This window comes from Mus caroli, unplaced genomic scaffold (genome assembly GCF_978045245.1).
Source record: "Mus caroli unplaced genomic scaffold, Mus_caroli_1 scaffold_1, whole genome shotgun sequence".
Taxonomy (NCBI): Eukaryota; Metazoa; Chordata; class Mammalia; order Rodentia; family Muridae; genus Mus; species Mus caroli.
In genome coordinates this window covers 41810053-41834808 of record NW_028227256.1, presented here as the reverse complement: position 1 = coordinate 41834808, position 24756 = coordinate 41810053, and the positions used below count along the sequence as shown (strand labels likewise).

The 24756-nt window shown below is 35.3% G+C and overlaps 1 protein-coding gene across 2 annotated transcripts in view; it reads right to left on the bottom strand.

The window, feature by feature from the left end:
* The window catches only part of Gulp1 (GULP PTB domain containing engulfment adaptor 1), a 272673-nt gene that overhangs the window by 20554 nt on the left and 227363 nt on the right, over positions 1-24756 (bottom strand). Inside the window, exons 6-9 of one of the 2 annotated variants that reach the window (XM_085836971.1) lie at positions 16976-17113; positions 9720-9836; positions 9444-9467; positions 8959-9051 (exon numbers count right to left, since the gene is read on the bottom strand). In XM_085836971.1, coding sequence (XP_085693097.1) covers positions 8959-9051; positions 9444-9467; positions 9720-9836; positions 16976-17113 — 372 coding nt within the window. The remainder of the gene's footprint in view (positions 1-8958; positions 9052-9443; positions 9468-9719; positions 9837-16975; positions 17114-24756) is intronic. The other variant, XM_021168770.3, reaches the window with a different exon arrangement.

The following is a 24756-nucleotide window of genomic DNA, read 5'->3' as shown; positions in this document are numbered from 1 at the left end:
AATCCATCAACATAATCCAGTATATAAACAAACTCAAGACAAAAACCACATGGTCATCTCGTTAGATTCAGAGAAAGCATTTGACAAAATCCAACACCCATTCATGATAAAAGTCTTGGAAAGATCAGGAATTCAAGGCCCATACCTAAACATGATAAAAGCAATCTACAGCAAACCAGTAGCCAACATCAAAGTAAATGGTGAGAAGCTGGAAGCAATCCCACTAAAATCAGGGACTAGACAAGGCTGCCCATTCTCTCCCTACCTACTCAACATTGTACTTGAAGTCCTAGCCAGAGCAATTCGACAACAAAAGGAGATCAAGGGGATACAATTTGGAAAGGAAGAAGTCAAAATCTCACTTTTTGCAGATGATATGATAGTATATATAAGTGACCCTAAAAATTCCATCAGAGAACTCCTAAGCCTGATAAACAGCTTCAGTGAAGTAGCTCGATATAAAATTAACTCAAACAAATCAATGGCCTTTCTCTACACAAAGGATAAACAGGCTGAGAAAGAAATTAGGGAAACAACACCCTTCTCAACAGTCACAAATAATATAAAATATCTTGGCGTGACTCTAACTAAGGAAGTGAAAGATCTGTATAATAAAATCTCCAAGCCTCTGAAGAAAGAAATTAAAGAAGATCGCAGAAGATGGAAAGATCTCCCATGCTCATGGATTGGCAGGATCAATATAGTAAAAATGACTATCTTGCCAAAAGCAATCTACAGATTCAATGCAATCCCCATCAAAATTCCAACTCAATTCTTCAAAGAATTAGAAAGGGCAATCGGAATATTCATCTGGAATAACAAAAAAAAAAAAAAAAAAACCAAAAAAAAAAAAAAAACCTAGGATAGCAAAAACTCTTCTCAAGGATAAAAGAACCTCTGGTGGAATCACCATGCCTGACCTAAAGCTGTACTACAGAGCAATTGTGATAAAAACTGCATGGTACTGGTATAACAATAGACAAATAGACCAATGGAATAGAATTGAAGACCCAGAGATGAACCCACACACCTATGGTCACTTCATCTTCGACAAGGGAGCTAAAACCATCCAGTGGAAGAAAGACAGCATTTTCAACAAATGGTGCTGGCACAACTGGTGGTTATCATGTAGAAGAATGTGAATTGATCCATACCTATCTCCTTGTACTAAGTTCAAATCTAAGTGTATTAAGGATTTCCACATAAAATCAGAGACACTGAATCTTATAGAGGAGAAAGTAGGGAAAAGTCTCGGAGATATGGGTGCAGGGGAAAATTTTCTGAATAGAACAGCAATGGTTTGTGCTGTAAGATCGAGAATCAACACATGGGACCTCATAAAGTTGCAAAGCTTCTGCAAGGCTACAGACACCGTCAATAAGACAAAAAGACCACCAACAGATTGGGAAAGGATGTTTACCTATCCTAAATCAGATAGGGGACTAATATCCAATATATATAAAGAACTCAAGAAGGTGGACTCCAGAAAATCAAATAACCCCATTAAAAAATGGGGCTCAGAGCTGAACAAAGAATTCTCACCTGAGGATTAACAAATGGCTGAGAAGCACCTGAAAAAATGTTCAACATCCTTAATCATCAGGGAAATGCAGATCAAAACAACCCTGAGATTCCACCTCACACCAGTCAGAATGGCTAAGATCAAACATTCAGGTGACAGCAGATGCTGGAGAGGATGTGGAGAAAGAGGAACACTCCTCAATTGTTGGTGGGATTGCAAGCTTGTACAACCACTCTGGAAATCAGTCTGGCGGTTCCTCATAAAATTGGACATTGTGCTACTGGAGGATCCCGCAATACCTCTCCTGGGCATACATCCAGAAGATGTTCCAACTGGTAAGAAGGTCACATGCTACACTATGTTTATAGCAGCATTATTTTTAATACCAGAAGCTGGAAAGAACCCAGATGCCCCTCAACAGAGGAATGGATACAGAAAATATGGTACATTTACACAATGGAGTACTACTCAGCTATTAAAAAGAATGAATTTGTGAAATTCCTAGGCAAATAGATGGATCTGGAGGGCATCATCCTGAGTGAGGTAAACCAATCACAAAGGAACTCACACAATATGTACTCACTGATAAGTGGATATTAGCCCAGAAACATAGGAGACCCAAGATATAAGATACAATTTGCTAAACACATGAAACTCAAGAAGAACGAAGACCAAAGTGTGGACATTTTTCCCCTTCTTAGTATTGGGAACAAAACACCCATGGAATGAGTTACAGAGACAAAGTTTGGAGCTGAGACCAAAGGATGGACCATCTAGAGACTGCCATATCCTGTGATCCATCCCTTAATCAGCTTCCAAATGCTGACACAATTGCATACACTAGCAAGATTTTGCTGAAAGGACCCAGATAGGGCTGTCTCTTGTGATACTATGCCGTGGCCTGGCAAACACTAAAGTGGATGCTCACTGTCAGCTATTGGATGAATCACAGGGCCCCCAATGGAGGAGCTAGAGAAAGTACCCAAGGAGCTGAAAGGATCTGCAATCCTATAGGTGGAACAACAATATGCACTAACCAATACCCCCTGTAGCTCGTGTCTCTAGCTGCATATGAATCAGAAGATGGCCTAGTAGGCCATCAGTGGAAAGAGAGACCCATTGGTCGTGCAAACTTTATATGCCTCAGTACAGGGGTATGACAGTGCCAAGAAGTGGGAGTGGGTCGGTGGGGGAGCATGTGTGGGCCTTTTGGGATAGCATTGGAAATGTAAATGAAATAAATACCCAATAAAAAATAAAAAATAAAATTTAAATTAAAAAAAAGAAACTTAAAAAAAAGAAACTGTCATATTAATTAAAGGATGAATTTTTTCATTGGAGAGGAATAGAAGATTTTGTTTTGGTTTGGTTTGGTTTTTTTTGTTTTGTTTTTCTTTTCCTATTAGATTATGGAAAGGTTACTCAGAGTGGTTCATGGTAGAGCTCTTAGGATAAAACAAACATGGGGATGGTTGTATGTATAAAGAGATTGATTGGCTGTTTAGGTAAAATGACCGTGTATATTTTCTGCATAAACACTTTACTTATTATGTCCTCACCTTTGTATCAAGACTCAAAATGCCGAGATGCATGTGTGTGAGGCCAACTGGGGAACTGAGTGCCTCACTCAACTGAAATCTGCCCCAGCTCTGGGGCAGCAGGGTAGCTAGAGTTGGTGGGAAGTTGTTTTCTGATCAGTTTCCAGATGGCCAGGTGGCCTCATACATCTAAAATTCATTTTTACGGTGCTTTATCTAATTTAGAATTTTTTAAATTAAAATATAATTACATCATGTACCTTCTTCCACTCCTCCCTCAAATGCTTTCCATATCCCTTCCATATCATCATCTCATTCCTCTCAAACTATTGTAAAATTTATTATTGTTACATATGCTTATAAATGCATCAATATAGAGGTACACCATGCTGAGTCCATTGGAGTGTTGCCTGTTCTTCTATGTTGTCAGGGTTAAGTAATAGATAACTATTACAGGCAGGCTCATTCATGGGGAGGACTAATTGTTTCACTCTTGGCAATTGGTAATTGCTCTTTGTACATTTTTAAATATTACTTTAAAAAATAAGCCTTAAGAGTAACACTTAAACCACCAGGAAAGTACTATTCCAGTTTTGTAGATTTGATAATGTGGATGCATAATTTCTAATTGTGAGATCTATTACCTTGTATTTCTTTTAAAATTCATGCAAGTTAAATGGTTATGATTTTCCTAGCCACAAATCACAAACAAACAAACAAAACTTGGAACATAGGCTCAATGCTGTGAGCAGGTACTGAACAACAGAACTGGAAAGAAAACATACTTGCTTCCAATTCTATAGGGTTAGTCCCTGGATCATCTCTATGCAGCCAGCAATGCTGAATGAGTAGCCAAGATCTGGTAATCATTTCCCATGAGCCACAAATGTCCCTTACTGATGTTCATGTTTAAACTTCATTCCTTTGTTTAGAGATTCACATTTAGTTTGTTGTGTACTTGAGAGTTTTCATAATGTGCTCTTGCCTAGCTTGACTTCAAGAGCAGTTGAGAAAGGACTAGAAAGATAAATAATCAGGCTTGTTTACCTGCAACAAAATATACATTTTAGGTAGTAATTGTCTTATGAAATCTAATCAGTGGCTACATAGTTGATTATGTAAAAGTGGAATTTTATCTAACACTGAAAGAGAGATATTTGTTTTACCCAGCAATAGACTGTACTCCTCCAAACTACAATTTCTTTTCATTTAACTTTCTGGCAATAGCTTGATTTGTCTGAAAGCTTGTGGAGTTAGTGAAGCTAAAATGCAAGTTTCTAGGCATAAGAACCAAGAGGAAAAAATTGACTTGTTGTGCCCAAATTTTTTAAAGAAGCTAACTTAAAGGTGTTCATGAGGCCAAGAGGGCAAAATAAGCCCTCTTTTCAAAATATAAATATAAGCACCACTGCCATGTGAATATAATAAATGGAAATCAGATTGTTCCTAGATGATTAGTCCCAAATGGCAGAAAACCCAGCCTCTCATCTATTGCCAAACCACGAGAACACAGGGGGAAAAAGCAAACCATGGATTCAAGGAATGGAAATTTCTCAGTGTATCTAAATGATACGTTAGCATAAGGACCAATTTCTGAAACCAACATGAGGTTTCCAGAATCTTGATGTAATAAGGAGATACTTATAATGGATAATATCAAGCTTTATTTCATTGGCCAGAAAAGGGAACCTATGACTTAGCAAACTGAGTGGAATTTAGGGCTGTGAACATCGTGTGTTGGGACTGTCAGTGGTGAGGCCATCTGTTTGGGGCAGGGGGTTGCTCCATTTAGCATGAACACAATGAATGCTTACTTGGCATCCCATGGCAATTTAATCATGTATATAAAATTTATTTATATTATCATATGTGAACAGTGGAATCCTTAATCAGTTCCAGTATTTCCTTAATTACTTTATAGACCATTGCCTCTATTTCTTTAATAATTTTGCAAGCATTTTATATTTTATTTCTGAGTTCAAAACAAAATAAAATGTACAATGTCTAGAATTTCAATTCCAGAGCACTCTGTGGGCACTCAGTGTGGTGTTCTTTCCTAGGGTATACTTGCATGTAACATTAAAGTTTCACATGAAAGAACCTTATTTCTAGCTTAACAATAATTGGTTAACCTAAAAAAATTACAAGCCATTAAATAACTGAAGTATACATTTCAATTTGTATTTTCATTATTACATAGCTGTCATTTTTTTTTCAATTCAATAGTTTGAATCATTCCAGATCTCTAAAACTGGACATTCCTAAGCATGACAATACTTCATGTTAGATAGTTTATATAACATAAATGTGTTTCTTTATTTTGAATAAGAAATGTGGGAAACTATTTTTACTGTGGTAAAGTAAATATAGCTGTACTTAGGATTATTATGCCAGCTTATTTTCACTGCTGTGTAAGTAAAATAGAAAGTGAAAAGCAAAGATATTTGTTAATTATCTTTAAAAAGACAAGCACTCAAACCATATACAAACAAAGATCAAAATGGACTCAATAGCTTGAATTTATATATATATGTGAAAACATATATATATATATATATATATATATATATACACACACACATAACTGTAACAATAACAATCAAAGAAAAAGGGACTGTCATTTTGAGAGTGGGGGAATGGGAGGGACTAGGTGGTCATAGAATTACTGGAGAAAGGGTACTTGGGAGAGTATAAAGGGAGGAAAAGAAGGGAAGAAATATGTAATTCCTTTTAATTAAAACTATACTGGAAGAACCAAAGCAGGTTAACAAAAGCCTATAACAATATTTTCAAAACTAGTAGATCAGAACTCTCATAAATTCATATTTTAATGTCATCACTCAATTTTGTCTAAATTTTAGAATTCTAGAATATTTCTGAATTGACTGTCTTCTATGAATCAAAATTTTTCTATGTTCTTTTTCATACATCATTTAATTGTGGTGAGAAAAGTCATTGCACACTCTGCGATAGTGGTTCTCAATCTGTAGGTTGCAACCCCTTTAACAGATAAAGTACCCTTTAAATATCAAGTATTTACATTATGATTCATAGCAGTAGCAAAATTGTAGTTATAAAATAGTAATCTTGATCATTTATAACCTCAGCACTTACTCCATCTTTTCTCAGGTACCCAGTGTTTGTGCAAGACAGTGTCTGCCTTGAGACAAATTTGTAAGATCTTCTGAAGAGGGAGCAGTTTTATGACTGTGTCCTCAGTCCATTTGATCCTCCTAAGTCTTCCCCTTCAATGATGAGGCTTTAGACTTCTATCCTCCAAGAAAGGAAATTGGTGAATATTCTTTGGGTTTGCATGCAAAATGCTAATGTGTTTATTTTATTCCCTTGGCAACTCAAAGGCTAAACCAAAACATAGCCTGATAGATTTTAGAAAGAACTACTCAAAACTCCCTTAAAAAATAGCCTCTCTCACACTTTGTATTATATAGCAGGACTGTACTAAGCATTTTAATATAGTTTTAAAGAGTGTGTGCAGCATTTTGCATTTTTAGAGTCAAAGCAGAATGAATTTGAGCCATTGTTCTGTATTTTGAGAAGAGGGAAGTAAATAAGCCAAAACACAATACCACAAATCCCTTGACTGGAGTATATAGTGAAGAAAAAATAAGAAAGATTATACTAAGATGGCTTGGACCTTAGAAAGCTTGGACCTTAGGAGGCTCCAAAACCTGCTGAGCACACTATCTATACTCAGGAGTCACCAAGGTTTTTTTGCTCAGCCATAGCAGCTGACTGTTATCAATGCTGTCAAGCAATGGTTATACCAACTCTCTCAACACAGAGCAAGGAGAAACATGAGTTTACAGTAAAAGAGAAAAAAATGACCAACTTCTAGGGCATGCTAGTTTGAAGCATCCTTCTTCAAGGTGATGAACTGGGAAGCCATTATGATGTTAAGTCTATAAAACTATAGGTATATAATTATATATATATATATATATATATATATATATATATATGTGTGTGTGTGTGTCTGTACACATATATTATAGATGAAAATTGTTCAAAATTCTTGCAACAGTTTACCTGTCTCACAATTGGGTTTGACTCACATAACCATGTTTTAAGTTAAATTTAGTGTGAATAAAATACATTTATTAATGAAGATTATTAGTGGCACAGGTTATTAAACAGGGAAAATGTCCCGTTCTAAATATATCTTTGCTAGAAAAAAATATAGCTTTAAAGTGTACTTCCCTCTCCCCTTTGTTGGGAATTTCAGCTAATGTTAACCCCATTGTGTTATTTTGTGACTGTGTTACCTCACTCAGGATGATATTTTCTAGTTCCATCCATTTACTTAAGAATTTCATATATTCATTGTTTTTAATGGCTGAATAAAATTGTATAAATGCACCACATTTTATGTATCTATTTCTCTGTTGAGGGACATCTGGGTTGTTTCCAGCTTCTGGCTATTATAAATAAGGCTGCTATGAACATAGTGGAGCATGTGTCCTTGTTATATGTTGGAGCGTCTTTTGGGTATATGCCCGGGGGTGGTATAGCTAGGTCCTCAGGTAGTACTATGTCCAATAGAGACCATATCCAGAGGTTAGGCATGCCCTCCACCCCCAGTCCAGTTGAGAGATAGGGCCACCCACCCATGTCCAAAATTTTAACCCAGAATTGCTCCCGTCTAAAGGAAATACAGGGACAAAGAGTGAAGCAGAGACTGAAGGAAAGGCTATCTAGAGATTGCCCCACCTGGAGATCCATACTATATACAGACACCAAACCCAGACACTAATGCTGATGCCAAGAAGTGCGTGCTGAGAGGAGCCTAATATGGATGTCTCTCAAGAGTCTCATCCAGGCCAGAGCCTTACTGATACAGATGCGGATCCTTAGAGCCAATCGTTAGACTGAGCAGGGAGATGCCAATGGAGGAGTTAGGGGAAGGGCTGAAGGAGCTGAAGAGGTTTGCAACCCCATAGGAAGAACAACAATATCAACCAACCAGACCCCCAAGAGTGCCTAGAAAATAAACCACCAACCAAATAATACACAGGAGGGACCGATGGCTCCAGCTGCATATGTAGCAGAGGATAGATCAAAGGAAGGTGAGGCCCTTGGTCTTGTGAAGGCTTGATGCCCCAGTGTAGGGGAATGTTAGGGTGGTAGGGCAGGACTGGGCATGTGGGTGGGGGAGCACCCTTGTGGAGGCAGGGGTAAGGAGGGATGGGATGCAGGGGGGTTGAAGAGGAAACTGGGAAGAGGAATGCCTTTTGAAGTGTAAATAAACAAAATAACTAATTAAAAATAAAGTTTATTTAATAAATAAATAAATAAATAATAAAAATTAAGTGTACCTCTCTGAAAACTCATACCTTTGCCAAACTCACTTAATAATGATATCATCCCAAGAACTGAGGAAAGGATTTCAAAATGTAACAGGTCAGACACAAATAGTTTCATGACAAATGCTTGCAAAATATCTGAACAACACTTGCTTCATTTCAGTGTCTGAAGCAAGTGTTGTCCAGTACACCGTCTGGTTCTTGGTCTATTTCCTAAAGTGAAGTTTAGCACTGTAGGGCCAGAGAGCATGGCTATTGTATCTAACCCCAGTAACAGTAACCAGCATGAATGAAAGATAGACTTTGTCACAAATGGCAAACCTTATGTTAAAGTTATGATCAAAATGAGATTTAAATTGTTTTATGAAACATGAGGTAGCAAAAAGAATACCATGAAAACAACTGTGTTTGAACTACCTATGGGATTTAAATATGAAAAATCTCCATGCTGACTGATCTTCATCTCTACCAATATTTAGTTTTGGTGTTAACCAAAAACTATGGTTTGAATTAGTGCAGTATTCATGACCAGTAGGTGTTGACACCATAACATCATACACTTACTCAATGTACTTACTGGAGACGTGGACACTTGAGTTGTTCTCAACCGGCTTTCTAAATCTTGTACTTTATTTTTAAGTTCCATGTTTTCTGTTTCTAAGTCTTGGATCTAAAAATCAAAAGATTATTGAATAACTTTAAGGAATTTTTTTCTTGGAAAAATATTGGCAGTTATCTCAGCTACATTAGCAAATAGTATTTTATTCTATTGAAATTCAAATATTATCTTATACACAAGGAAGAAAATGACTTGAAAAAGCTAGGGAAATATCAGAAGATCCTAGGTCATTGGAAAGGCAATAAATTAAAGAAGGTTCTTGTGTATGTGTAAATTTTATGTTCCTAGTGTTCGTTGCTGTATTTACTTGTTGAGCTGTGCAATTTATGCCCATAATCTTGGAGTACAACCAGAACACAAAGTTGCTCACCAAGACTCTGAAGGGTGGGGAAAGGGCATAATTGAGTTAGAAAGGAATCTGATCTGCATGGGAAACCACTTACCCAGCATCTGCTGCCTCTGCTGCTCTGATCCCCATGAGAAGCATCAGGAAGTGAAGCAAAATCACATGAGAACACTAAGTTCTTGTGGGAATTCAATATAAAACAGTTAAAGACTGTGCAGAGGATCCAGGAGGAAGAATTAAAGGAATATGGTGAAAGCAGCTCCCGCTTTGTGAGGGACAATTAATGGCAGGCCTTCTCAGTTTGTTTGATGACATGCAAACTTCCCAGTATGAGCATCGGACAAAGGTGAAACAAGGAGCTTAGCTTACTCACTCTTTTCTGCATTCCAGCAATCTGTTTTCTTGTCTCTACATCTTTTCCTCCAGATTCTAGAAATTTTCTGTATGCCAAGTCAAAAGCTTGGCCAATTGTTAATGTAATTTCTTCAGCCTTTGTAAAAATCACACAATGAAGATATTCATGTTAACAATAAGACATCAAACTGTGATTTAATACCAAGCCCCAAAGAAAAATAGTGGGAGACATTAGTAGGAAGTTCCCCGAAAGGATAATAATGATCAGGGCTAGATAATTAACAGGCAAGCAAAGTATTATTCAGTGGCCTAAGAATGATGACCCCTTCATTCTCAAGAGTAAAATCAAGTGTAAAAGGAGGCCACCAGTGAACAGTTAAAGTGAGAAAGTTGTGCAAGTTCCCTATGCAGCCTGCTCTGCTTAAACTGAAGAGCTTTCTTCTGGTTTTCTCCCTTCCTTAAATACTTACTAGCAATTAAATATAAAAATTTAACTAGATCCTGGGAATTCTCTTGTTTAGCTATTGTTTCCTTTTCCTAGTGAGAAGGTTTTTATACTTTGGGTAGGTAACATGATTAAAGCCTCCTGGGTAGAGTCCACGGAAGTCTCCAGGGAAGCCCACCCTTTCCAATGGAGCAAGTAGATCCATTTGGTTCACAATCCTTATAGAAGTGAAAAGTTTCAAACAAGGTTCAGATCTTAAACAGATGAGATGATCAAAATGTAAAGTATTATGAGAGCTCCTAATTTTTGGTGATGGTAAACAGTTCATATTTTTGTATGATAATGATAATGGAGCACAGTACAGTCGTCATCTCAATTGAACCTGGTATACACTCTATTAAGGATAAAAAAACTGCTGTAGACATCTAAAGTTCATGCCTTCTTCATCCAAATCTCTACAATTTCATGACATTTGCATAAGGCATTCATGAAAAAGTGATTTACTTAATCAACTCAAAGAGTCTTAATAAGGCACTAACTGATGCAATGCACTGACAAATGCCATATTTAATAAGATAAATTCCCATTTTTAATGACAGGAGAATAGTGCTAATATTAAATATTAAAAACATTCCCCTTTAACAAACTTAAATTGTGATACTTTTAATCTAGCATGAACTATCTAAAACTAAGCATTAAAGGAGGACTTTTGCTATACAAAATAAAAATGTAAAATGTATGCATAAATTATGGATATCTCTATTTTACCAAAGGAAAGAAAGCTATGGAAAATAAATCACAATAATCTATAGTAAAAGTACTAAATAAGTGAAAGTGCCAGTTACCCAAAGAGTCAAGTTAAAAAAATCTATGTTAAAAAATAAAACAAATCAAATCAAAACAAAACAAAAACCCAAACCTGTAAGTTCAACAAAATGGTGGTGGCGCTTTCTGTCAATCCTGACAACCTTAATTCAACCAGGAAACTCACATAATGGAAAGAGAGAGCCAACTCTATCAGGTTGTCCATTGACCGCCACATTTGTAACATTATAAATGCATACCTACACTCATACACAGCAAACACACACACACACACACAGAGGCACAAACAATTAAATAAAAAACATATGCAATGAATTCTGTTGTATTAGACTCTGGAATGAGTGTAATATTAAAATGTTATAACAGTAGTTATGGTAGGTTGGATTCTTCATGAATCTTTGTTTCTAATTTTAAAAATAGGGTATCATGCTTGTAATTTTTTGTATAACAAAAGATAGGTAGGACCTGCTCTATATTTTATTTTGTATACTAGATTTTGATCATGTTTTCATCCTCCTCCAGCTCAATTCTGCCCACCTCCCTACCAATGCCCAGGAATGATAGCTATTTTGATGATGGTTAACTTCCTACCTTTTATTATCAATTAAAACATGTTTCATGCATATTGATGTTTTATCTTCAGGTATATCTGGATATTACATGCATGCTAGTATCCCCAATAGCCAGCAAGGTTACCTAGAACTGGAGTTAGAGATAGTGTGAGCTATCATGTGGGTGCTAGGAAATAAACCCTGGACTCTTGGAAGAGCAGGTAGTCATCTCTCCAGTGCTAGTTTCCTACCTTTTAAATTATGGAAGTTCTCTTTTTATTTTAATAAGATCACATGCTTTTCTCAAAATTTTAATATGTGCAGTATAAAGAAAGAATAATTCACATGGTAACATTATTGATTCACCATCAATAACATTCAACTTCATTTGAACTATCCATAACTATTTCTTGAAGATCATACTCTTTTTACAACACCTAATTTCTTTTGAACATGCAGCTATAATAAAACGTCTATGCATGGTACAAAATTAGTCTCCATAATGGCTCTGAGGACAGGATGATTAACATTCCTATTAATTAAGATTCATGTAATTAAGAACCAATTTTGTAAAATTATATGTTTGTCTGAGGTTCTCATTAGATAGTGGAAATCACGGAACAAATACAGAAAGACCTATAGAGTTTCCAACACTTCAGAATGGGGATAGAGTGGAGAAAGCATGAGAAAATAATATTATTAGTTTTTCCTTCTGGGAATTTATCATAATTAAGCCCATTTTTAAAATGATGGGCCTCAATTTTCTTCCTCTACTATTAATTTTTCTTTTCTAGACAAGTTTTAAATCAATGATTCATCCCATTCATAGGGACTCACACTAAATTGGACTTGGTCATCCAGGTCAATGTTGTTTTAAGCTTTATTTTTAGCAAGGCTCTGGTATTTTCACCGTGCCTTGTCTTCCGAGTACTGATATTAAAGACATTGACCACGTTATCAGATCTATGGAGTACTGGCAAATGAAAGCAGGGCCTCACACAAGCATGCTACTAAATGGGCTTCACTGCTTATCCTTTCAAGTTATTTTACAAAGTAAAACAAGACTGGATTTTATTTTCCTATCCAGTCAGCATTAAGAAAATAATCAATAGTCCTAAATATTTCTAGTCATTGAGCAACTTTTATATACTTGGATCAAAATAGTATATGTCAGTCTTATTGTAAATGTATCTCCAATGATATTATTAGCTAAAGTGATTTTTATGGCTTGCAGACCTTCTTTGTCAGAATAAAGTAATTCAATGGTGTTTAGTAGTTCAAGAATCTGACTCACAATTTATGATATTTAAAAAAACATGAAGGAAAATAACTGAGCTTTCAGATTTGATTATCAGCAAACCATGTTAGGGTGGATTATTGAACTAGAAAATTTTATTTTTCACCTAATGTAACATAATGACATGCAAAGAACAAAAGAATATCTAATTTTAAAATGGTGTTTCAAAAATTAAAATGAAATATCAGATTTTATTATAAATATTTCTACTATAAACATAAATAGGTGGAATAAATTACTTAGAACTAATGATGCATGTGTGTTTTGATAGTAAATCCTTTTTTTTTTAGAGAATTAGTGGAAGTTGCATAAGTCTAAAATTTTATTAACATAGCAGGCTTTAACCAGAAAAGGGAACTGTAATCTATAGTATAGTAGATAAGGTTTCTATCTAAATTAGAAAGAAACTGAAATGGTGGAGTTTTGCTTTATTGTTTTGAGGTAGGGTCACACTGCATAGCTCTCTGTCTCCTGAGAGGTTTTCAAACATCTTATCCCAGGCTTAGCTTGTTTGTCATTTCCTTTAGAGGTGTACTTCACTATAGCAACCACCACAGAAAAGATTAAATGAGCCAGTATTCATCAGCTGCTCTCAGTACATTGCTATGGTGGCTCTTTTCTTCCAGGCATCTGTCAGGTATACAGCATGGACTGACTTTATTTAATCAACTTAAATATCCATTATATTTGAGATTTTTAAAGCGAAGTCATATTTGGTATCTGCAGTAACTCTAATATGTAGCAGAGCACTGTAAACACTACAATTACACCCAAAGAAATAAAAACCGGAATTTGTAACTCTGTCACTTTGATTGAAACTATCTGTATATATTTATTGCCTCATAGTTTGTCATTTATTTATTTATTTATTGTGGAAATTAATTTACTGGGCTAAATATAAGCAAGTTTTGGGGGGGATGATAATTCATTATTAAATACTAAATTTCCTTCAAAAATTCTTAAGCTCAAACATTTATATAAATTGTCTTTAAAACAGTAGAAAAGGCTGGGTTGCTATTGTAAAAGGTATGTGATTTCAGTAGAAATATATTTTTAAGTAGTTTACAATGGAATAGAATGTTACAAAGATGATGCAAAACAAAATCCCACCTAAAATGGAAGGTAGGAAGTATAGGTTTTCTTTTTTTCTTCCCATCTTTCATTTTAAATCATAAAAAGTAGTTCATAAATAATTCTTTAATGATATAATACATTAAAAATTGGTTCTTTATACAATTGCATAAAATATACCAATTTGATGTTGTGCTTTTCTAGATTTTTAAGCATTTTTGTATGCTCCACTAATGTCATTTTAAAAGCAAATGATATTCTCTTGAATTGTTTTGGCACACTTGACTAGTCTCCATCCCTTTTGCATTTGCTTTTCTACTATTTGCTCATAATTCTATTTCTCTCTTCTCATGTTTGATATAATGCATTTAAGATAGATTATCAGAATGATAATTGCTGTCAAAGAATATAGACACTCAGTATATGCTGCCAACTATTCCTTAAGAGCTGTTGCCAAATTTACAAGAACACCTATCCACTGTACTCTTACCAGCCATGTTCCTGGGACAATGATGGTGGTAGCTACCGTTGTCACTGTCATTATTGTCTTTCTACTGGAGTTGGTGCACAGCAATACATACTTAACGAATGTCTCATGGATGCTGAAAAATATTTAATTTATTTACCGGGTACAAAATTTTTGTTTAATGTTTATGGTTCATCAAATTTATTACTCATTTTTGATAACTTTACAGAATACATGTAAGAAGTACTTCATACTCATGTAAAAAATGCCCAGTAAAATAACCCTTCATCTTATGCCGACCAGAAAGTCTTCTTTGTAATAGTGTATTTGCCTATTTCTCTGCATTTCTCAGAGAACTTGGTTGAGAATTTTGAGATTTTTGTTACATGCATAAAGAGTCATTTTTTAATAGAATGTTCCATTCTTTTAATATCTAAAACTTGATTTTATCTCTATTAACACTTTTTGTGTGGACTTCAAGTTTGCCTACTATTAAACATTTCCAAGTCTGACAAAGTATTTGGGGGGAAAAGTGTCCACCCATAGAAGTATGTGTTTTCCTTAAACCATGTTGAAGAGATAAACAGAATAATTATTTCTTTAAGAAGATCATATATCTTCCTTTCCCAGAATTTCAGTGTCCTTGCGCAGCAGCTTACTGAACTACATCATGCTGCTTTGTAAGTCATCCCATTTTGTGAATTACTCAGAAAAGCATGAATATGTTTCTTTTTCGTTTTATCTTTTTTTTTTCCTAAGCAGGCTTTCTCTAGCACTTTCTGCTTCCCTGATACTGTGGAAGTCCTTACTCCTTCTCTAATGTCTTCCTCTGCCACATGTGGTGAAGCCTCCTTGTCAATACCTCAAATGGCAGGGTTTGATCCCTTCATTCTTCCCATTCTTTTCCTAAAGGCAGCTACTGATAGTTAGTTTACCTTCCATATAAATTCAACAATTGAGTTATAATAAAATGCCCTTGAGGTTAAAAAATGTGTATTTTGTACAATGTATTGTAGCTCTATGAGATACACACTTTTGTTTTATGATCATATCACAGATTTAGATAGGTATCAAAGAAAGGATTATATATCAGCACAAAACTATAGCAATGCTAATATTTATTATAAATTTTAACTGTGAAATACTTCAGAGAATCCCAACTAAGTTGATTTCCATGTTCAAGGCAATAAATGAAAGAACATTAAGTTAACTACTTTGATACACACTGAAAAAGAATGGTGTATCTTAAAATAAAATATTTTAAGAATATCAGTTTTAATATTCTCAATCATGCAAACAAAATTATTTGCAAATTAACAATTTGTGAAAGCATAGGAAACTGTAACAATGGTGCATTTGTGCAATGGGATAAATTTTAAAACTAATGTGATTACCATTAGTAATGTGTGAAGTTCCTTCTTGTCTAAAGAATTCTGACTTGAACTGATAAGCATATTTTAGATGTGATGCTCTGTATTCTTTACAAAATTATGAACAGAACTTATGATGTAATGATCTTATGATCTATTGATCTTATGATCTTAAGATCATGGATTCATGGTCACCATGGGAACTTGCTTTTAAAAACTTTAAAATTTAAATGATATAAAAAATAGCTACATGGGGTAAATTTCAGCATTGTATTTCGTATCAGAAAATAAAATTACTGGGCATCTGTTATCTACCTGATGGAAGAAATAGATATGAAATAAAGAAGTATTTATTCTCAAAAAAGACCATGTGGTAAAGACAGGGAAATAAAGTACTTAATCAAGATACTAGTAATTTTCTATTTTTGAGAACAAGGAAAAAATAGAATCTAAATGAGCTGAGTTCTATTTTCATTTTAATCCAACAGTGTTGCTGAGGTTGGATGCTTTTTTACTGACACCATTAATGGCTACAATATGTGCTCCATCTTAGGTTTTATAACAGAACTCAGACTTGGTTATGAATAAAGTTAGCTTATACTTGTAAGCAAGACACAATGTGTTCCTTAAGATGTTGGATGATTAAGAAATTGAGACATGACTCAGAATTTCCTAATGTCCTTACTTGCTAAGAACTTCAAATTTTCATTCACAGCACACACACACACACACACATGCACACACACTCAGAAGGGGATATCACTATTTATGTTATATGAAATGTTCTGAATAATAAGCTTCAAACACCAATTTTCAAAGAATTGGAAAATTTTTTAAAAGCTAAATAGCATTTATTCCTTAAATAAAAATACTTGTGTTCACTGAATTCATCGTATTAAAAGCAAGAAACCTCATTTTGCTCACTGTTCCTCTTTGTATCATGCAAATGTTACTCAATAACTTTTAGATTAAAATTTAAAATAAAGTGAATGGTTTTGAGATTAATGCAAACAAATAAAAGTAGCCATGATGCTCTAATAAAAGAAATTTGCATGTAAGTATTTGCTAATGAACAGAAGATTTAGCTTGGATGAATCCTGAAGCCTGTTCTCATGACAGGATGAATCTATTACTGCAGTTAAATGTTTGCAGACCTTATTCATTTCCAAATATTTCGTTAGTGCGGGAAACAAGACAATTCATGGCTTGTAAAAGAGAACAAACCTCCCTAAAACATCTGGCATACTTACACACTTTTCGCTGTCAAATACAAAACACAAATGTTTATTTGACTCAGAATCTTTGCATATGAAAGTGAATATCCTCTTGTCAGTTTTATCATCTGCGCAAAATGATATTCTATGAAGCTGGCAGTTGTGTTGAACCTCCTGTGAACATGAATGAAAATATTGCTTATGGTATTTTCTTTCACATTCTAAAATGTCAGCTGTGTTAATAATATATCTTACAGTTCTGAAAGTACAGTATACATTTGTCAAACCTTGATCTTATCATTGCACATGCCCAAAATTTAAACAAATACAAAAAGGATGTGGAACTCCTGAATCACTGCAATAGCACACACACCAGCACATGTGGGTACAAGAGGATCAGAACTTCACTGTGTTGCTGAGCTACAAAGAATCCTAAAACAATCAATCAAACAAACAAAAACATGTTCTTTAAACCTTAACCATTTACCTAAGGGGATATTGAGCTGCAAAAGATTAAAAGTTGTTTCAAAATTGATAGAAAAAGACCAAATTCTGTCAAATTCTTTGCATTTTATGATTCTGACATTAACAAGCACTGCAGTCTAGAATAGAACCACCTATGCACAAGTACCCTAAGCCCCAGTAACAATCAGACATGGTTTTTCCATTAACTATCAGGTCTTTTTGTTGCATTCACCCCTGAGCCCTTTCTATTTAGCCCTTTCTATTTGCAACTTCGGTAGCATAGGGTTGATAACACAAGTGCCTGGAAATGACTGAATGAGGGCTTCTAATAGGTTTAAAGATAAATAACTAGCCGGGCAATGGTGGCGCACACCTTTAATCCCAGCACTTGGGAGGCAGAGGCAGGCGGATGTCTGAGTTTGAGGACAGCCTGGTCTACAGAGTGAGTTCCAGGAAAGCCAGGGCTATACAGAGAAACCCTGATTCGAAAAAACAAAGACAAAAACAAAACAAAACAAAACCCAAAATAAGTAAATAAATAAATAACCAGACACAGTTGCAGTGCATGTGCAAATAGTGCACACACACACACACACACACACGTGTACATTTATGCATAAACCTACACGGTACTGAATTATGGAACTTAGCATCATCATCACCATTGTCTACTTATTGACATAGTTTTTAGAAACACATTGCAGTTGAGAAATTCTTATGTTTTACTTAATTATGAATTGATGAAAATATACTAAATAATCATTCTGCATTCTATTCTAGAAATTTGCATCCTTTGTTTTAAGGTGCAATATAACACAGAATGTCAGTCAGAAACTCTAGTCACCCACAATATTTAGTGGGTACTATAAAAGATGATAGATGGACGTAATTATACTTTGATCCAAGGCTGACTAGGAGAATTTCCTTCCAGTGTATCAGCTATAAACATTTTCTTGTACTTATTGCATTTGAATCAGAAACCCAAAAAACTGTCATTAAAATTACATTTTTTCACCTATGTGCATACTACATATTTTGAATTAATCAATCAGTCCTTTTTTTTTTTTTTTTTTTTTTTTTTTTTTTGAGACAGGGTTTCTCTGTGCAGCCCTGCTGTCCTGGAACTCACTCTGTAGACCAGGCTGGCCTCAAACTCAGAGATCCACCTGCCTTTGCCTCCCGAGTGCTGGGATTATTTGCTTGTGTCACCACTGCCCGGCTTAATTGATCAGTCTTATTTCTACGTTGTTCATCAGACTGCAAATGAAAACATAAATGCCATAGGTAATAAATGTTTAGCTCATCTATAACAATGCATTATTCTCGAGATAACAGTTATTTAATGAGCTTCACTATTAAATGAGAATGATACTGTAGGACTAATGTGCTTTGACATTCATGATCTATATACTTCTAGAGGAGAGATGAGTAGTACTAAAGAGAGTACTATATAGACTTTTAAGGCTAGTGAATGCTAATTGTAAAGAATAGTTGGCTTCACTGTGGTATTTCATACACTCATGCAACCTATACCTATCTTAACTGTATCTAGCCCATTGCCCATCTTAAATTCTACTACCTCATTTTTTCTCTCCTCTAAAAGTCTCCCTTCTACTTTCAAATTCTTGGTTTTGTCAATAGACTACTGATGAGGGGCATCTTCTCTTTCTTGCCATTAATGTTTAGATAAAAAATGGCCAAGCATGTCTCAGATTCTTTCCTCTATTTTTCCTGAAAATTTTCACATCGACACATATTTTTGTTTCAATACAAATAGTCAATCGAATATAAGTCCTAAGCCATGCTGGAGTTTCTAAATACTGATAGCTAGTATATATCATTAGTAACTATGCAATCATGTTTATGATATATAAGAAGGAACTATCATTATACAGTTCAGAAAATGACTTATTATTCCTTTTTACTTATAGAGTAAATTACATAAAAACATGAAGATCATATCCTTTCTATAGGTACTGGTGGAATATGGCATATTTTATTCATCTAACAAGTATAGTCACAGAAGGTAATGGTTGCCATCAGTTTGGAATTATCCTATTTGCTTGTGTTGGTGTGATAGTTCATGTTAATTGTCACCTTGACATAACCCCAGAGTCACCCTAGGAAACCAGTCTCTGTGTGTACCAGTAGGGATTATATCGATTACATTAATTGATGTGGGAAGACTCATGTTAGTTGTGGGTTGGAGCATTCCTTGGGCAGGATATTATTCTAGAATGAATAAAGTAGAGTAGGAAGTTGAACGCTAACATGCTTTCATCATTGTCTTCTGCCTGAGGATGTAATATCACCATATGTTTCAAGATCATTCCTGCTGCCTTGCTTTCCCCTCCATTATGGACTGTAACAGGAATTGTGAGCCAAAGCTCTCCTTTACACTGTTTTTGTTATAGTATTTTACCACAGCAACACAAAAATAAATTAAGGCTGTTAGCAAAGTCATATGGTTAATCTGTTCCAATCTCCCTGGCGGCAAATGCATAAATTCCTAGCTGCCTGCCCAAATTCTCTGGATTCTTGAATGAAAGACACACACAAACACACACACACACACACACACACACACACACACACACACACACATACACACGCGAGTGCGCATATATGTACACATGCACTCCCACAGCCTTATATTTAATATGCTTAAATCAGCTCAATGGCTGGGCCACTCTCAAACTTCCATGTTGGTAATGCCTCCCCTCCAATACTTCTGAACTTACTAAATCTATATTTCATCTTTGCTATCCCAGACCCAGTGTTTGCATGTGTGTGTGTGTGTGTGTTTGTGTGCTGGGGCTGCTCTTCCCTGGCTCTTATGCTCTCCTCTGCAGCTCTAAATCCTGCAGCTGAGGAATATAACTTCCTTCTCTTGTGATACCTTTTTTGTTTGTTTTACTTTGATTTTGTTTTAGGTACTGGGGATTGAACGCAGAGTCTCTTGTACCTTAGGTTACTTTTTTGTTGTTTTTTTTGTAATACAGAATTAGTCCACCTTGTGACAAAGTTCATGGATATTAGAACTAATTTTGTGAGATGTGATAGAGAGATTAGGGAATAACAACAACAACATACAGTGAAGAAATACATGTATTTTATAATCCATACCTTTTTATTATAGCTGAAAAAAGATCAATACATATTTCGCTCTGCGCTACCTGTTTACAAACCACACACTCTCCATTTGGAGACAATCAAGAGCAACGAGAAAAACATAGGTGCTAACTCTTACACAGATTGCATTTATTTCAATTTTACCCACTCAAAAGAAAAAGAAACATAGTTTGCATAAAGAAATACCATTTTAGCTTAACAATGTATTTTCAAACTTACCTCTTACATGTATAACTATCTATAAATAAATGTAAGGGCCTCATGTTTATTTGACCTTTTTACATATATTCCAATCTAAATTAAGTGATTTTTATTATCAGATTCATTTATCTCTCTTAGAGTAGTGGTTTCTAAATCCATGTGTTAGAGTTTAATGTAGTAGACATTTCCTCCCTCCTCTCACCTCTTCTCTCGTCTCTCTTCTCTCACTCACACATACTACATGATTCAGAGGCACAAGATGACTCTGGACATCAACCTGTGACAGTGTCCCAGGTACACTGATGTTTAATAGAGCCTGTACTCCCTACTTTGAATGTCTTTTATTTTTTCAATGGAATAAAAAGATGACACTCTCTACATGTACACTCATTCAAGTATGGTAAAATCTTCCTATATGTACATACAGTCAAGTTTTCCTATGTGTGCATATAGTCAAGTCTTTCTGTATATTCATATAGCCAAGTTTTACATGCTCCTACGTAGCACAGATGTGAATGCTAGTTGCTCGAGTGTCAGAATCAATAAAATTAGATTACAAGATGATAACAGGGACTTTAAAATCACAAGATTATTTTTTTTAGATTGGAGAGGAGTATGCATGAATATGCTTTTATCCCAGGAGCTATATAAAACTTACTTTTGAAGAAAGCATACAATAAGTCCTTTGTAAGAATGGCTGTTCAACATATGAGCTAAAGGTCTGGGACAAGGATGAACACTGATATCAATGCTCTGAGTAAAGCTGTCTAGAAGGATCAAAAGTTAACTCACCAATTTTGTTCCACTAAACTCTGTTGTACTGATACTTTACTAATGAAGTTAACTTGTGAAAAGCATCAAGTTTTGATAATAACAGCTTAGGAAAGAGTGACAGACTGACTGGCTGGCAAGGAGGGAGTCCTCAGTGGCAAAAAACAAGGTTATCCAATAACAAGAATAATAACAGGTAAACATCTCCCAGATTCTTGTTCATCCTGCCTTTACTCTATTTTGTTCTATAATAAAAATGATTTTTAAAGTCTATATTGATTTTTTATTGGACAATAATCAACTATTACTATGCTTCCTTTCTCCCCTCTTTCCTTTTACTTTGTTGTTGTTGTTGTTGTTGTAATTCTATTCTCATATTTACAAGTTAAATGAAAAATGTCTCTGCATTCCTAGGTGAAAAATCAAAAGCCAGTGAAGCAGCTCAGCCCAACTAGCAGACACTGCTTACTGCCTTAATAAGGGAGGGCTCACCACAACAAAACTAAAGAACAAGAAAGAGGAAGGAATACAAGATATGATACCGAAACTACTTGTTAGACTCTTTTTGACAAATTTTCAACATTATTCATCTATAGATGATTGTGAAAGGCAGATTGAAATCATGCAGCATACAACTGGTTAGATAAAAAGTTACAATGTACAATGAGTAGTTTCTCATCATGTGCACTCTTCCTCAGTCTTACACATGGACAGATCCAGCACACACGTTAGTAGTGACTGATGACAAAAATGTGTCTTAGCTTTTTATATTTTATACATTTCTAAGGATAAATCATTATTATTCAACTAAGGAGACTAAAGAAATTATTGTACATACACCATTTAATCATATTTGTATTTTCTAAATATTTAAGTGCACAATAATGAAGTATTTAGATCATCATAAAAATTCACTGATAGGAGCTAGGAAGATTGCAAGATACTGGTTAGACTTATAGTGGTGCTCTGAGCTTATTGCTTTCTTGTCCTTTTTGTGCCTGTCATTTGCCTAATGGACTTTTCTCAGCCAAGGCACCTGTTTAGGAAATGAACACTTTCATTACCTTCTCTATAAGCAAAGTACACATATTTCATGGTGCCCTGGAACCCTGCTTCCACTCTCCAATCACTTCTCCTCTTTGATTTTAGCTCTTTGGCAGCAGTTGTACTACAACAGCTATAACTGAACTCTTCAGGTCTTTATTTGTTGCTCAATTGAGGGGGTGAAATAGAAAACCACTATAAGGTGTAATAAAAAGTCTTAAAGTCATGCCTTGAATTTGAAAAGGACATCATTGTTCCATAACACTGAGTCTAGGAAGAGGACCCACAGTTCATTCATGCTAAGATCCCTCAACTATTTATAAATACATTCAAAGATTAGGATTATGGGGCTGGAGATGGATAGTAAAGTTCCTAAGTCACTTAGTGCTCTTCTTGAAGACCCAAATCTGATTTTCAGCCATGGCATGGCAACTCACAAATATCTGAAACTCTAGTTTTGGGATCCAAGGACTTCTTCTGGCCTCTATCAGCACCATATATGCAGGTGGTGCCACAGACACACGTGCAGGCTAAACACCCATTCACATAAAATAAAATAAATTTTAAGCACGCCTTTTAATCCCAGCACTGAGGAGGCAGAGGCAGGTGGATTTCTGAGTTCGAGGCCAGCCTGGTCTACAAAGTGAGTTCCAGGACAGCCAGGGCTATACAGAGAAACCCTGTCTCGAAAATCAAATAAACAAACAAAAACAAAGAAAGAAAGAAAGAAAGAAAGAAAGAAAGAAAGAAAGAAAGAAAGAAAGAAAGAAAGAAAGAAAGAAAGAAAGAAGAAAGAAAGAAATAATTTTAGGCAGTGTGGGGCCTTAGACTTCATTTTTGCAATTTTGTCAAGTAACTGTAATGTAACTATTCCAAGTGCTACACTTACTTCTGTCTGAAGTGCTAACTCCCAGTATGGTAAACTATGATTGTATTGGAAATGTTTAATGAAACATGAAGGAGCTCATGAAGTGGAGGCTGTCTGCTTATTTTATTTCTTACATAACAAATTGCACGCTAGAGTATATACATAGCCTAACAATACGTATAACAAACAGTGCAACTTCAATTCCATATGGCTATGTTCTGTGGGTACCAGCTCATCACAGCATATCCAAATAAAGCATACATCTTGCCATAGCCAATTAGGAAATCTCTTTACCATGTTTACATTTGGCCTTTAAGCCTCATTGTTAACAATGGTGAGTTATTATAAGTACTATATGACTCACGACTTAATTGATTAGAAATATACAATATGATTCTGACCTTTCTACTTTCAAGGGAAATGCTAGGAGTGACAACGATTGACTGGAGAGAATGATAGAGACATGGAGGAAACAAAGGGGTTCTGAGAGAAAATCAACTAAAAGCACAGTGTATAAATATGCCACAAAGAAGCCTGGCAATTGGGAAAATAAGTTAAAATTGAAATGTAGAAATAATGTGTTTAAGTGGAAGAACCCTGCAAATGTAGGTAAAGCTGCTCCCAGAAGGCACATTATTAAATGAAAATGCCTGTATCAGAGATAGGGCACCTCTCTGTGAGTTGCTGGTCAAGGATTCCCTTGAGAACCCCCAAATAATCAGACAATTACCACTGTTGTCTGTTGCCCAGCAGAACTAGATGGTAGGCCCTACGGCTAAAGATGCTTCACTCCCAGGATATGAAAAAAAAAAAAAAATCAACCTGGACACTGTCTGGGAGCTTCAGCCCTACTGATTTGTTCTCATAGTGCCAACAGGTGCTATGCAGGCTGCTAAGGTTAGAATTACCATGCAGTCTTTCTTAGCACAACCTTTGCATGCTGTAGTACCAACTGGACAGGCAGGTACAATTGTACCAAGTCTATATTATGGAGAAAATCAAACATTTTCTGATTGCATTTGAAGTCTGTACAACAGGAGGTAATTCCTTTCTAGTGTTGTAAACCTGGTCAAAGCCCATAGCCATGGAAATCATAAGTCCTAATGAGTAAATTACTGCTGTTGCTTGCTAAATGGACATATGTGTCATTAAATTACCTCCTAAATAGCTGTCTTTTTTCCCATAGATTAGTGCTGTCAGTTTGAGCCATAAAACTTCTTTTTTTTTTTTTTTTTTGCAGTGCAGTGTGAATATTTATATATGACCTGCACAAGATTGATCCTAACCCAAATCTTGTGATCAGTGGAAAGTCTATGGTGAAGGGAGAGATCATATC